The sequence below is a fragment of the Alligator sinensis genome, unplaced genomic scaffold (assembly GCF_000455745.1).
Source record: "Alligator sinensis unplaced genomic scaffold, ASM45574v1 scaffold1097_1, whole genome shotgun sequence".
Classification (NCBI taxonomy): Eukaryota; Metazoa; Chordata; order Crocodylia; family Alligatoridae; genus Alligator; species Alligator sinensis.
The window spans coordinates 3,156,042-3,171,836 of record NW_005841950.1 but is presented as its reverse complement, the minus strand read 5'-3'; the positions used below and the strand labels follow the sequence as shown (position 1 = coordinate 3,171,836).

Genomic DNA, 15,795 nt, shown 5'->3' with positions numbered 1-15,795 from the left:
GCGCCCCACCAGACTGGCCCTGCATGCTGACTCCTGTACAACCCAATCTAGACCAGCCCCAGAGCCAGCATGCAGGGCCAGTTCAGCAGGGTGCTGCATGCAGCATGTGCCCCGAACCGACCCTCTGTGCTGTGTGCAGGGCATGTGGCAGTAAGTCCAGCCCATGCACTGCATGCAGCATGCATGACCAGGGCTAGCACTGGCATGTGGAGTCAGTCCAGTGACCTATAGGCAGATCATATGGCTCTGTGGGCCAAATCTGGGTCATGCGCCATATGTTTGACACCCCTAGTCTAATCCAAACTCCACTGACATTTGAAGCTGCAGCTTTCTAGATCTGCAGTCAGCAATTTTTGCTACCTTGAGGAGAGTTAATGACCTAACCCTGGCCACAGGCTGCAAATCTCCACTTCCTGGAATTCCCAAGCTGCTTGCACTTACCCTCATTACAGATGCCCAGCCCCTCTGCAGCAAGCGTAAGTGCAGGCATGAGAGAGAAGCAGGGGGGGCTGCAGAGTGGGAATCTGTGGAGATGGGTAGCTTGGCACCGCTGCCTTTTTCCTAGTCCCCCAGGCCAAGTCCATCTCACGGGCTATAGGTTGCTGAACTCTGATCCAGCCTAAACACATACAGGGAGTCTGTGACAGATGCCAAATCCACTGAGATGCAGCCCCATGCATTAACACAAGACTGTCCTTGGTTGTGGCTCTGCCAATCAGCTTGTCCCCCTTCCACCCATCTCTTGTCTTTCTCCAGTTGATGTATTTGGAACTATTTCTTTTCCTCTTCTGCAGTACTAGGGAATGATAGCTTTTATATGGGGAAATTTGTCTTTTATGTACTGGGGAGATTTTAGAAACCAGAAGAGGCACTAATTATTCCATGGTTCTTTTGGAAATGTTTACACAGAAAGGGGACAGAAATGAGGGAAATTTGCTCTGATCTTCCTAAACTCACTCCCTTATAGCCATGTGGCCACAGCAGAATCAGCGGGCACGTGTTCCATAGCAAAAAGGTAGATAGGGAGGCCTTGGTGTTTGCACAGTTGCTGTAAGTGTATTGGCAGAGCTGTGTGCAAGCCATGCTGCAGTAGGTCCAGCCCATGCACCGCATGCAGCATGCATGACCAGAGCTGGCACCAGCATGTGGAGTAGGTCCAGTGACCCATAGGCAGATCATACAGCTCTGTGGGCTGGATCTGGGCCATGGGCTGTATGCCAAGATGCAGGTGTGTTGTCAGAGTTGAAAGAGGGCATTTTGTATGCACCTGCCCACACCCCGCAGAGGTCTTGTTACCCATCAAAGATGAGACGGCCAGGAGTGTGAGTGATCTCCCTGAGATCTCCTTCCCCTTGTTGCCACTGGATCCCTGAGAAGAGATTAGGAACCCTCTTTGTGTCATGTGGGGCAGGAGAGGGATTCTGAGGGACACTGCACCACCCAGGTCTGCAGGCACGCACTGCTTCATTGCTGCTGCATCAGGAATTACTTTTCCAGTCCGCCTGCACCAGCGTGCTGGGGAATGCGAGGCCAGCCGCTGGAACGGCAAGGCCTGGGGGCAAGAGGAAGGATGCTGCAGTGGCAGCACTGATGGGAGCCGGTCTGTGGGAAGCAGATTCCATCTCCTCCCCAGCAAACCCGTCAAGGCCAGACCCTGCCACCAGAGCATTAGCTGGGAATCGATGTCCCTGGGGGCCTGTCAGTCCTGGCAAAAGCCTTTTAAGGTGCAAATCAGCTCAACTCCCTGCTCCCTCTCCACCCCCTCCCCCTCAGCCAGCCCTATCTCTCTGAGCAATTACAGTGCATTCACTTTAATCTGCTGCAGTCATGACTAAAGATGAGGATTAGTGGGAGAGGAGGAACAAAGATGAGGTTCCCCCAACAAAGCGAAACAGCTGGAACAAAGCAGGCCAAGGAGGTCAGGCTTTTGACAAGTACTGGGGTGCATGGTATTTACCTCTGATGCTGGTGGGAGTTCCCACAGATCAAAGCAGGGGCCCTTGGGGCCAAGTCTTCATGCCTATTCCCAGCCTAACTAGTTAGGTTGGGTCTGGGAAGAGGAAGGAAACTCCCAGGCCACTAAGGGCTTTGTTACATGGTAATTTTAGGTGGCTCTTGGAGCTCTGAATCCCTGGGTTGTCCACACATTCACACCTGAAACTTGTTTTAAGCATACTTCAGGTGACTTAAAGTCCAGGGCAGGTTTATCTATATTACCCTGCTCATGTTATGCTAATGTGTGTAGTTAGCGTGGTAGAGGAGATATCTTTTATTAAACCAACTAAACAGTTGCAAACAATTTTTTTTCTTTATTTGCAAGCTTTGGGGCACACACACCCTTCCTCAGGCATAGGAGAATGCAAAAATTGTAAAATTTTTCCTGGGTAGAAATAAAAATTCATATTGTACAGGAAAGCTGGAGGGTGGCATAAGTTCTCCTGGCTGGAAAACGTTGTTTTAGCTTGGATAAAAGTTGGAGCAGTCTAATATGTGGCTACTCTAGGCTATATGTTAGTGTAACACCCCATCCACCCCGCTCCTTCGCCAGCTTGGATCAGCCCACCACTCCTCCAGATCACGCCTGCCATCATCTGTCCCCCAACCCCACCAGCAACCCAGATCCTTGCTCATCCCTTCCCCACCCTCCACTGCCACCACTGCTGCCAGTCTTTCAGCTGGGCTCAACCCAGAGAGCCCTTGTGGCTCAGCAGCTACAGCAGCAGCTGGGCAGGTAGGTTCCCTTTCCCTGCCTGCTCCCCTGGAACAGCACAGGCAGCCACAAATGAGCTGGGGGACGCGGGTGAGCCACGAGGGCTGTGGTTCGGGGGGGGTCCCCAAGAGTAGGGGGGACAGAGGGGAGCTCAGAATGGGAGGGGAGAGGGTGGGGGAACTCTTGCCTTTCAGTCCTCAAGGCCCCCGGTGCCTGAACGTGATTTCTCCAAACTCAAGCTAGCACTAACACCCATCCACATTTGAGAAGCTTAAAAGTACAGTGTGTAACAAAGCCCTTAGTCACAGTACTGTGCTATGGGCATGACTGATGCCCTGGGAAACCAATAGAAATACAACCATTGACTATCTTGGGTATTCAGCTGGGCCCAGCAGAGGCCTTTTCAGCGTCTCTCCGCACCCCTGACATGCCCCACCACAGGGAGGAGAAACAGGATCCGTGCAGCACTGTCATATCCTCTGTTCCATCCCTACCTGCCCCCTGCTGCCCTGCACAGATAGAGTACCCCTGCAAACCCTGTCCTCCACCCTCCCACCCATTCTTCTGGAGCTCCTGCAGCTGAAGGAGGAGGACTGAGGTATTCCTAGCAGCAGTGGCATATGTTTTGCTCACCTAAGTGAGTTTTTTTCTTCTTTTCATTAATGGAGCAACTCATTCCAATGGATCAGGATAATCAGCCAGTCTTGGGTTTCCAACCAGGCCACTCAGTTCAGTTACTGAAGTATAAATGATGTTGAGAACTTTGCCCCAGGAGAAAAGGGGCTTATGTGGTGATCAGCATGGGAGACTGTAGTTGTCACTGTGCACACATCATGCCTGGTCTTTAGCCACCCACTACATCATCCTTATCCTTTCCTGGGGGAGCCCTAATTGCCAGCAGCTACAGTGAAACATGGGTCTAACAAGGTGGTAGTTCACTCCTAGGACGGTGAACCAGAGCCACCTGCCAGTCTCCATAGGAAAAAGATTGCTTCATAGCCAGCAAATCAAAAGCTGGGGAATCTGATTGTTCTGCAATTCAGAGTACGCAATGCTACCATTGCCGTCAATTAAGGCTTTTCCTCTGTGAGCATCCTGCCCTATGGCAGATATGGGTTATGCCAGCGTGCACCCATGTTGCCAGCATCTGATGCAGTGTGTAGATGTAGCCAGGATAAATTGCATAGTGTTAGCCTTAGAAATCTCTCTCTCTCTCTCTCTCTCTCTCTCTCTCTCTCTCTCTCTCTTTCATGACATTCCAGAAAACCAGAGGGGACAAGGGGTCATCCTTATTGACTAGGTTGTGCTCCCCAAATGATTGCAGTAGGATTCTTTGCGGGGCATGTGGGACAGGTAATGAGGGCCTATAATTAAAGGCCATGAATACATGACCACAAGATTTATAGATTCTCTTCTATCAATAAGCTCCAGCAACAAAGATGGGGAACAGAGATCACTGCATCACAGCATGTCCGAGAGGGGCCATTATTTACAATGCATGCTCATTGATTGCATGCTTAGACAGCCCCACTGCTATATCCTAGGCTCTTCCCACACAATATGTAATGCAAGGAAATATAACACGCTGAACTCCTCAAGCTATCAGTATCCTTCCTGAAACCAAGTCCCCCAAACACTAGTGGGTAGGACATTGTTTACCATCAGCCCTGACTAGCTAGCCACCCTCAGAAAGATGGATGAGAATAGCACATGAGGGCTATGCATAGGATGAATCCCTTTATCACTCACAGCCGCAGCTGGGATGTGCGCGCTCACATTTTTATGCATGTTAAAGGAAAAACTAAACTAGGAATCAAGGGGAAGGGCTGAGGCAGACAGTTGTGAGAGAGACTTTTAAGCCAGAACTTCTAGCTTAACAAATGCTGTGGACCTCAAATCTTGGCCCACTATTAAAAGTGGGACTGTTTTGCTATTTGAGGTGTGCGCCCCTAGACATACACAGACAGAGCCAGTTAGGAATTTATCTTCACTAGGCTGGATTCAGATTCCCTTCCCCAGTGGCAGGGAAGCGATAACCTCTTATCATTGCCCTTTTGGCTAGGAGCTCATGTACAGCATTGTTCCCTCTCTTCTGTGCTGCCTCCCTCTCCACTGATGTCTTTATCTTGCTGAGCCGTATTGATACGAAAGCCATTCAACCCTTCTCTGCCAGTCTTTATCTCTCTCTGTTACATCTCACTCAACTTCTGTCACCCTTCCCTCAGTTCTCAGGCATCCCTTCTCACCCATCCCAGCAAGAAGTGGACAGTAAGCCACCTTTCTTTCTCAACGGGAACTCCAAGCTAAGCTGTATGTGCTTTTTGATCTCTCCTGGTTCCTGTCTGTTGTCCCAGGTAACCGGGAACCTTTCATACCGGGTTTCAGTCAGCTTGCTGAAGGGATCAGCCAAAAGTGAACAAGTCCACCGGAAATTTCTCACCTGTGCCTTTGTCAGTGGGGTATTTTGTCATGAAATTTTGATGGTGATGGCAGCTTGAAAGCAAAATTGAAACTAGAAGAAAGATTCCCCCTTTCTGAACCATCTTCTGTTTCTTATATGCTGGACTTCCAGAGGGTCACACGTCAAAACCTCCCCCTTTCTATCTGTTTCATTGTCTCCAGCTTTTGCTTTGGCTTTTGCTAATGCTTGGAGCAGTTACATGGTTCATTTCTGAAGTTACCCCATCCTGCACAGGGAAAAATCAAAAGCGTTTTGCAAGGTCTTGGGAGAGTATAATCTAGGCACTGAGTCAGACATTACAGTAGCTGTAAGTACATGGAGTGATATGCAGCCTTATTCAAAGGGCCAGCATGGGATCGGTGCACCAGTTTCATCTCATTTAAGCCCTCCGTGGGCGTCCTCAGTGCTTGGGTATACAACTTGTATCAACACTCTGCAGAGGGCTGAATTGCACCCAGACGGGAGAAGATGTGATTGCTTGGATGACTGAAGCTTGTGTACCATGTTGGGGAGGACTAATGTGCAATCATGGCACAGCAGAACGGACATAGAGACTCGGGCATGATCCATGGCTCATTAAAATCAATAGAGACTTGCATCAATTCTGATGGACTTGAGGTCGTCCTCTTGGTGAGGAATATGGAGTGGCACAAAAAGGAGGCCAGGTCCTCATGCAAGGAATCTGGGAGCAGCAAGAGACGAAGAGGAGGGATGTTTTAACTGCCAGGTTGCCTCTTGGGGCCATTTCAGTCTGTCTCAGGGTTGGGACAAGCAGATGCAGTCTGCAGATATTGGTGCTATCTGGGAGGTCAGCTGCAGACAGCCCAGGCACTTATAAATGCTGCACAGCCTCCTGTGGAGGCTGATATGGCCCACAAGGCCCCCTGCGGTGGTTAACACTGCCTTCTTTCTTCACAGTTGGGAGATGAATAGATTCCATCATTTGAAACTAATCGGATACATCAAAGTGTCTCCAAGCAATTTGTAAAATAAATAAATAAGCCAGCCTAAGCAAATATGGAGGAGAAAAAAAAATCATGTTTGAGTGGATGAAAGACTGTAAATCCACATATGGAATTGCTAAAAGGGAGAGGGAGCTTCTGAGACTTGTAAATTAAATTTGGAAGGGGGGTGGGGGGAACCGCCAGGAAAGGCAAAGATTTAATAATTACAGATGTGAATTTACAGCCTTGCATCTACGCTCTGCTGTGACAAAATATTGGACAGCAAGCACGAGACTGCAGAGTAAAGGGAGCTCAAATAACCTTAACTCTGCCTGCTTCACCCTGCCACTTCCCAGCTGAATTCTTCTGATACCTTCCCAGTCGCATAGGACATTTGTACATGCCACGGGGGTTTAATTCTCCCTAAATTGAAGCAGTGGGTCTTTAAAAACACTTCTTCAGTTTAGGGTGAAGTAAACCCCTATGGTGTGTACACAAGGGTCGGGCCTGAGCCTTACCTGCCTCTCTGGTGGTGGGGAGGGGAGGGCAAGCTGCTGGTGGGCAGAGTGGTCCTCAGCTGTGGGCGGATCTGGTGCTTCCCTCCGTGGTGGCACCCGCCTGCAAGCACCCGGCCAAAGTGGTCCCAGAAGGCAGTGCAGCTGTGGAGGGAAGCACTGGGCACCTGGGCAGGTCAGGCAGGCAGGCTCCAGGGAGAAAAACAAAAAAAGATAAGGCTCGCCACTTTTGTTTTCCCTTCAGTGGAGCCTGTTTGTCCAGGCTGCTGCCAGGCTGTCTGCACAGGCTGCCTGCACAGCCCCTGAGCTGCACAGGGCCCGGTGCTTCCCTTCATGGCAAACTAAACCACCTCGGAAATGTTTTATTTTGCTCCGTCCCAAAGTCATTTAACGTGCCCCAAAGTTATTTAATGTGCATTACCTGACATGCATAAACAGCTGCACCTCTAAAGTGAATTACACTGCCAACTCATGCAAACAGCTGTGCCATTAAAATTCATTATGCCGCCGACACGTGCAAACAGCTGCACCATTAAAGCAGTGCAAAAGGGCACTAAGCCGCTTTAAATGCCAATTTTGTGGTGTGTACAAATGGCCATAGTGCCCATCTACCAGGACCACGTAAAAACTCTTATTCAATATGTGGCAGATGATTAAGTGCTGAAACAGATTACTACAGGAAATGGTAGCTTCTCCATCACTTGGTGTCTTCAAGATTGAGTGCCTTTTTGGAAGAGAGCTCATAGTTCTTCAGCTCAGAGCAGGCATGACTGGATGATGTTCCAGTTCCATATACAAGAGGGCAGATTACATGAGCTAAAGGTCCTTTATCTTTCTGATTCAGACCAAATACTTATCTCCTGTCACCCTACTGTAGCCAGGGGACCGTCCTGTTTTTACATTCTCTACTCAGATGAGGCCTCTAAGCGTAAGCACAATAGAATAACAGTGTAGTACAAACACGTCAGAGGTTTGTGTTGGACTGGGAAGACTTTGTGGGTGAATTCCTGGCTAACATCAAACTTAAAGTTCCCATTGATTTCATTGTGGCCAGGACCCCACCCCTTCTCATTTGATGAGTGGTTGTAAGGCTGCTGAGCTCTAATAGGTCTCTGTGTTGGTCACTGTGCAGCCAGGTATAATGAAGGCAGACCACCCCTGGAATAAGAATCGCAGGCTTTGTGCTGCTTATCCTGGGCTCCTGTCCTTGGCTGTGTGCGTAGTAACTCATCCCTAGATCACTGCAGTGCTGCACAACTCCCCTGGGTTTGAATTTACAGGAGTTGCAAGGCTAAAAGCTCACCTGTCCTTTTAAAAGTGCAAGTGGTTCTTGTCAGGCACATTGTGGGGTGGAGAGAGGTGAAAGGGGGCAGCAGCACTGCACCACTGAACAGCAAACAGGTTACACAACCCCCTGGGGCAGTCACACATATATGCACATGCGTGCTCATACACACACACTTTCAGAGGCTAAGTCTATCCCTGCCTGTCAGTCCCAGCTTCGTCAACTGGTGGGTTTCATGTGCCATTCACAATAGATCACCCACTGGAATAAATGCTGCCTTGTACCAAGGGGGCTTCACGCAGCTCGAGACGAGAACCTAGAGCACAGTTCTCCCAGCTCACATCCACCAAGGACATGGTTCTCTTATTTGCTTTATACCAAAGCAGCCCAGTCTGCTAACAGTGTTTCAGCCTCTCCCAGGTCCCTGCAGTGGACAGCAGGCCCAAAGCATATAACAAGGTTATACTGAGGTGCAGAAGCAGCCACAGGAGCCCAGACTGCATTAGGAGCAGGACTAATTGCATTGTAGCCTAATTCAGACATATGAATCTGTCAGAACCGCCATGGATGGAGGATGGGAAACAGACACGGACAGCAGATAGACTCCCCAGATACATTGTGCCTGACCTCCCCTGCACCCTAACCACGTATTACTCTAATCGGTACTTTATTATAGGGGGATCTATTTGTATTAAAGCCGAGTGCTTTGGACCATTGATGTGATAATGCTAACACTGAGAGAGCAAGGTTGGCTTTGGAAGGGAACTGGGCTGCAGACAGTCTGAAGTCACTGCCTGGCTTTGCCACTGATTCCCTCTGATATTTTGGCCACATTTTTGCATCCAAGCAAGGAATCTCTCGTGCCACATGACTGTACAGCATCCAGCACAACAGGTGCCCTGATCTCACCTGGGGGTGCTGCACTTTGGTGCTTTTTCTGTGGTGGTAATAAGGGCAGTAGTGATCAGATCTATTTCCTTGATCCAATGCCAGCAAAGCTGAATTCTCCAGGCTGTGTGATGGGTTGGGTTGGGTTAGAAGAAGCAAAGGCTTCTTCTACCTGCTTGGCTGGGTGGAAAGGGCACTTTGAACGAGCTGTATTTTCTTCAGGAGAACAGACGCTGTTTAGGCATCAGAGCAGTGCATGCTTAGAGCAGCACCATCCTGATGGAGGGTCCCAGCCCCTTGAGCTCCTTGGATTCTGATCCCTGTGCCAGAGCAGACCCGTGTGTTCCCAGTATAAAGGTCAGACCCTGATCCAGCTCCCATTAAATCCTGTCATGGATCCCAGATGTAGTTAGACTGGATACAGAGGGTAAAGAGTGGGGAGGACTCGGGAGTGCTGTTTTGTTACACGCCAACCCTCTGCTGCTCACTAGAACGCAGAGGACAGGTCCTGTCTTAGTCACAGGACCATGTTGCGCAGGTTGTGCTACAAGCTCCCCCCGTCCCTCTCTCTCTGCCTTCCCTATGGTCTCTGCCTGGCAGCACTGTTGTTCCCACAACTTGCAGACATGCATAGTAGTGTCCCAAAAATTCTGCCCTCATTGCACCTACACACTGTACTTGGGGTGGAGACTTTCCCTGCCTCCATCTTGTGCAGGGGAGTCTTTCCTTCCGTAGCCCAGACCTCCATGTTCTGCCCAGGACCTCTTCCTCAAATCCCACTTGATTTCCTTTCCAAGAAATCAGGATCCTGTCTTTCTTTCCCAGTTCCACCCTTCCCACTTCATACTTACCTTCTTCATTGGGTGACTTGCGATTTTTAATGATAACTGCAAGGATCTTTCTGGACATCCGCCTGCCATCCGAATCCTGTTGTCCCACCAGCCCTGTGATGCCAAGCCTGACTGCTTTGCACACTGCATAGAAACCCCAGGGCCATGCCTTCTCGTTTCTGCAGGGGCTGTTGTCTCCCAGATAGCTTCAGCCCAAGGCAGCAAGGATTTTTGTAGCTGAGGAAAAGGAAGTCGCCCCACTCTTGGTTCATTGCTGGCTTACTTCCTGGAGAGTGACTCAGAAGGAGTCCCAAGTCTGGGTTTCTCTAGAGCAGCAATCAAAGCCTTGCCTTTTCTCAGAACAATGCATAGACCTTGTTATGAGCATGCCTCTGGCTGTTAATGCCTCTGATTTCCACAGGTGTGTACTTGGTAGCCGTGTTGGTCTGAGACAAAAAGACATACAAAAACCTAGAATTCTTGGTTCCAAAATGATACTTTTTATTAGACCAACTGGAAAATGGCAAGAAAATTGTCCACATGCATTAGCACCCCCACCCCGCTTAGGGCTGTTAAGGGAAGCTGTCAGCTTTGTTCTCTTCTCTGATACCATCCATTAGCACTCTGGCTCCTTTCAACCTCTTCCAGGGAGAATGGCCATTTTCCTCACACTGTTAGGTTCCCCTGACCTCAGACTAGAAGGGAGAATGTCTGTCTCTTATTAGAGAATCTTTTGTTTTCCCAGTTCCTGTAGATGCTGAACACATGGCCCTAAGTACTGGCTGGTCCCAGAATGTATAAACCCTCTGCCTTTGGTGGGATGCAACTCCATCTCTGCACAAGCAAGCAAATCACTATAAGACTTGCTGGCTAGTGTATGCACCCTTTCTGTACCTGAGCCACAAAAGACAGGGTTATGTTGCTGCCCTCTTCTTCAGAGCCTGCTGCTTCAGCTGAAATGGTTACATCACTTTAGGTTCCCAGTTCAGTCCCTGGTGTAGGCCTTTACATATGTGAGGACTCTCTTGGGGTTTGAGGAACTGTCAGTCTCATGCTGGGGACAAGCTGCCTGTCTAAGAGGTGGTATCTAAGCCCTCCTCTGCCCATGGTGGCCTCCGTTGTCAGCACATCACTTCAACCATAACCCAGAGCATCTATTTACTGTGTTGGGGCTGGCATCCTCTGCACAGTAGCCCTTACTGCTCACCTGACCAAGCCCACTAGTTTCCTTCCATCTTGATATAATTCTTACTTCTGCCCTTATCTGCTGAGCAGAAGGCAGCAGTACTGTAATAAATCGAATGATAAGATTATTCCTCCCTTCTTCCATTGTGCTTCCCACTGGTGTGATGTTATAGGAGCCAAAGAAGGAATAGAGCTCAAGGACACGAAGGGCCAGAGTACCTGTGAATGCTTAGCCTGGTTAGACACCTCTGCCTTGGAGAGGTGTTTCAGGGAAAGCCTAAATCTATGGGCAGTTGTGCTTGTCCACAGCTTTGGTTCTCCTTCCCTTGCCCAGAAGCATGCAGCAGGGCCTATGGTGTAATGGTTAGCGCTCTGGACTTTGAATCCAGTGATCTGAAATCAAATCTCAGTAGAACTGCAGCCTTTAACACTGAGGGGGAATTCGATAACAATCTTCAAATTCCTGAAGGGCAAGTAGAGAGAGGATGGAGATGGGCTTTTCTCTGTGGGTGTAGGGGACAGGACTAGGAGCAAAGGCCTCAAGCTGCAGCAGGGGAAATTTAGGTTGAAGATTAGGAGGAATTTTCTGATTCTGGGGGTGGTCAAGCCCTGGAACAGGCTACCTGGGGAAGCTGTGAACTTTCCATCCTTGGGAGTTTTTAAGAGCAGATTGGACAAACATTTGGCTGGGGTGGTTTAGTCAGGGATGCTCCTGCCTTGAGCAGGGGGCTGGACTAGATGACCTTGTGAAGGTCTTTCCAGTCTTACTTTCCTCTGATCCTTTACCCCAGCTCCACAGCAAGTTCTCCTTGGTGCATACACATTTCTGTACCAAGCATGCAGTGTCAGAGTCAAAGTAGAGTAGGATGATGAAAGCAGGCAGGTTCATGGAAGGCAATCACCTTGGCTTTTATTTCTTTTTCTAGATGGCCCCCATTGAAACTCAGCGCAAGAAGTCCTATCTCAATCTGCCATTGGTAAGTAAGCATCCAGAAGGATGCTTCACATGACTAACTCTTAGGCTAGTGGTTTTGGTTTATTATGCAGATCAGGCCTTTCCCTGGGGAATTTAGGAAAGTGCAGCATCTGGTAGGAGTTTCCTCATAGACATTGGCAGAGAACAAGACCACAATGACAGCACTGTAAGAATGGCCGGACTTGATTAGATTTGCTTTCTAGCCACATCCTAAACCTTGCTATACAGGTTCTGCCTTCAGTCTCATTTAGTCTCATGTCCCCCATCCTGTCATGCTAAATTGGATCTCTGTCTCCATTATGGCACCTCCAGCATTACTGAGTCAAACTTTGGTCCACTTGGTTTCTCTCCTCACTTTTCACCCATCTGATCTCGTGTCCTACTTCCTGTCATACTACCACTTCACTGCTGGGTTTTGTGCCCTCATGTTAGCAGTCACAGTATGGGGGTTATGATCTGGCCAGTAACGGGCCCAGATTAAAGAAATTCATAGACTTAGAGTAATCCATGACACAAAGCCCTGCTTCCCCCTTGCTGCCCAGTACCAAGGGATCCTCTCCCCTCCCAGAGAGGCAGGTTCAGTGGCATGGGGCCACCTCCCCTGCCATGGACAGCTATAGGGTCTCCTCATCTCAGTGGAAGCTGAATGGGGTTAGTGTTTGAGTGGGTGATATAGCCTTCATGGAGAGACTACTACTGGACAGGGGTAATGGTAGCAGCAGTCTTCTTCCTGCCCGGAGCAGTGTTGTGGTTGTGGTGCATGGGGCAATATACTCCTCTCTTGGCCGTGGTTTCAGCCTCTCTGCACACTGAGGCAAATATCACAGTAACAGCCACACAGGTCACTTTTTCAGGCATTTCTTAGGAAACATGAGGGTTAGAATCATCCTTTTCTTTTTTAAATGAGAGCTGAGATAATCATATGACTCCAGGAGCTGGGGCTTCAAGCACAGGTCCTTTAGGGCGTACACATGTATCCAGCTTGCATTGGGTTCACAAGCCTCTTACCCTCAGAGATGGCCCCTTGAGAGACCTAATGGCAAGTATAGAGGTTTGCTCTGCCTCTGCTGATGCTAGGCATACTCTGTCCTCCACCGGGGTTTTCACTCCAGGACCTTTCACCAGCATTTAAGGGCAAAGGCAAAGTAAATAACAACCTGTCTTCTCCTGGCCTTGCCCTGGCCCTGGCCCAGGCTCATGGAGAAGAAGTTACAGCCTGGTACATTATTGATGGGGTGGCTAATTGTGCACTGTGTACAGCACAGTGGCTGTTTGATTAAAAATTCATGGCATGGCCTAAGGTATCAATGATCTCTTAGTTGCTCCAGATCTGAATGTTTCTTAACAAACATCGGAGGAGATCTGAGTCAAGGGACATCACAACTTTAAGCCAGAACAATGCTCCTTAGGACCTCTCTGAGCTCAAGTCCACCTCACAGGCCCTGGCTCCTCACAACGGTACAATGCGGCTATGCTATTCAGGGGAGAGGTGAATCTCCTTTATCTTTGTGGGGATGGCTCCAAGGCTGAGTTGGAGTTGGGGAGCAGGTTGGCTAATAGGCCATGAGTCAGTGTATTTGTGTACAGCTGCAAATCCAGCCAGGCAAAAAGAGGAAGAGCTCAGCATCAGAATCCAAGATGAATGTAACCCCTCACACCCACCGTGATGGATCCCTAATGCTGAAGTTTCCTGTGGCACCATACATTTTGGATTACTCCACTTCTGCCTGGAGGAAAATTGTGTGGAAATCAAGCACTCCCTCAGTGGAGGGATGCCTTGCAAAGAAAGCAGGGAGACTAGTTCTGGAGAAATGCAAGTCAGCCCCCAACTAGTTCCTGACGGAGCATTAATGATGACTATACAGCCTGGAAATATGAACTCCCTGAATGCAGAGAGAATTCATATTGTCCAGACGAAGGCAATAACTAGTGAGGACTAGCAGATGTCATTGGCTGAGGTTTTATGTGTCTGAGCTACAACACCAGCTCCTTTCTGTTTAAGCATAATCATTTGGGCAAGCTCATCTATCAGCGAGTGCAATAAAACAGGAAATTTTTCTTATCTCATGAAATGCATGAACAGCAAACAGCATCACGCAGCCTTTCTTGGGCCTAATGGCATAGACAAGAGGAGGGCACAACCGCTTTTTTGATATGCCCTGTGAGGATCTGGACAGCAAATACCATGATGGAGACATCTCTGGCTATGCTCAGTGAGTAGCAGATTTACAAAGACGGGGCCCAGCCTATAGAGATGTTCTTGGCTCATAGCTGATGTCAGTGGGATCCTACTCAGTGAGTGCATCTACATGAGACACTAACAGTGCAGTAGACTAATTCTATTGCACATGAGCATGGCACAAAACAACCATGCTAATGTGTGAGAGAATTAGTCTACTGCACATTAGTATCACTTAAGTGTGCCCCAGCACTAATGCGTAGTAGTACCGATTACAATGAATTGTTTAGTACCTGTGACTACAGGTACTAAACTTAATGTGCTGTAATTATGGCACATTAATGAACATGTAGGCACACCCACTGTAGGCTGAGCTACAGAGAAATATTGGACTCCATATAAGTGAACGGAAGAGTGATCCACTGCCCCAGCTGCATAAGTTCTTGCTACAGCACACTGCAGTGGGATCTGGGAGATCAAGAGCTTCATGAATTCAGTTCCTCTCCCCACTCACTTCCTCTGAACATCCAAGTCAGAGTCCAGTCACTAAAATGGCCAGCTGAAGGACATCTCATACAAACACACATGCCACAGCTCAGCATCTGCAGTGCATTACTGGAACACCCCTCCAGGACAAATGTGGTCTCCCCTTGATGGAGGTCGCCTGGACAGTACAGGTCTTCTGCTCTCCCAGCTGCCTGCTGCCCAAAGGGTCGGAGGTTAGAGCACTGTTGGACAGTACTGCTGTGAGTTATGAGCTCCTGCTAGATGTAAATGGGCTCGCTGGCCTCACCTTCTGCCTCTGTAACAAGTGCACGCTAATTCTCTGATCTCTTACAGAGCATCTTAAGGCATAAACCATCAGTGTTTGGCATGTGCCTTGATTATCTGGGGTAGAAGGCATTGTGGAAGGACAAAGCAGGCTTATACTGAAGGATAATATAATGTGAGCCAGGGCACAATGATGCTGCATCATCCTCCTTCTTGTAACAGACACTGTCACAATGGGCCCCCCTCAATTGAATGAATGACTCCCTGCTATGGCCAGCCCCAAGTGTCAGGACCATACACTTACATCTCCTTTTCAAATGAAAGCTAAGATTCTTATTTCATCACGTGACTCCAGGGGCTGAGGCTTGGAGAGGAATACCAGATATCCTGAGGATCTGCAGCAGGGCTGTTCATCCCACAGGCTTAACACACACAGCCTGTGAAAATCTGGGGTGTCCTGTAGATTTTCTGGTGAGGCAGCCTCCCCTTGGAGGCCAGTAGAAAGCACTGCTAATTCTGGGAGCAAGTGGAAAGATGTGCGTCTCTCCTGCCTCATCACTCTCCATGCAGTGAACAAGTAGGTGACAACAGGCATTGGAGTGAGCAGCAACGAGAGAGTTACCTGCAACTCAGCCACATCGCCACCAAGGAGAAAGCAAGGAGGTTCATCACATAGAATCCTTTTGCTTTGGGAGGGTTTTAAATGCTGCCAGTTTGGGGCCCAGACCCAGCAAATCTGCAGCCAGGACCAAGGCAAGGTCATAGCAGAGATATGATAAAGGGACAGGATCTGAGCTGCAGAGACTCCTTTAGAACTTAATTGAGTCTTTGAAACATAAGCCGTGCATGTAGCGGGGGAAAAAGCTGAGGCAGCCATAGCAAAGCAAAAGATCCCAGAACTTGGCCTCCAAGATCCAACGGATGGAAATGAGTCTTCACAAGTGTGAGGGGAGCGATAACTTTACTCTCCAGGCCCTGCAGTAACCTCCTCCAAATTGCCTTGCACTTATCTCCAGCTCCCAGCAGCTGAGAACTTACACAGCAAGTGAAT

At 48.9% G+C, this 15,795-nt stretch overlaps 1 protein-coding gene across 1 annotated transcript in view; it reads left to right on the top strand.

Annotated features, from left to right (window-relative positions):
• The window catches only part of CCDC33 (coiled-coil domain containing 33), a 200,129-nt gene that overhangs the window by 152,540 nt on the left and 31,794 nt on the right, over window positions 1-15,795 (top strand). Inside the window, exon 14 of the mRNA XM_025199907.1 lies at window positions 11,745-11,795. Within this exon, the coding sequence (XP_025055692.1) occupies window positions 11,745-11,795 (51 nt within the window). The remainder of the gene's footprint in view (window positions 1-11,744; window positions 11,796-15,795) is intronic.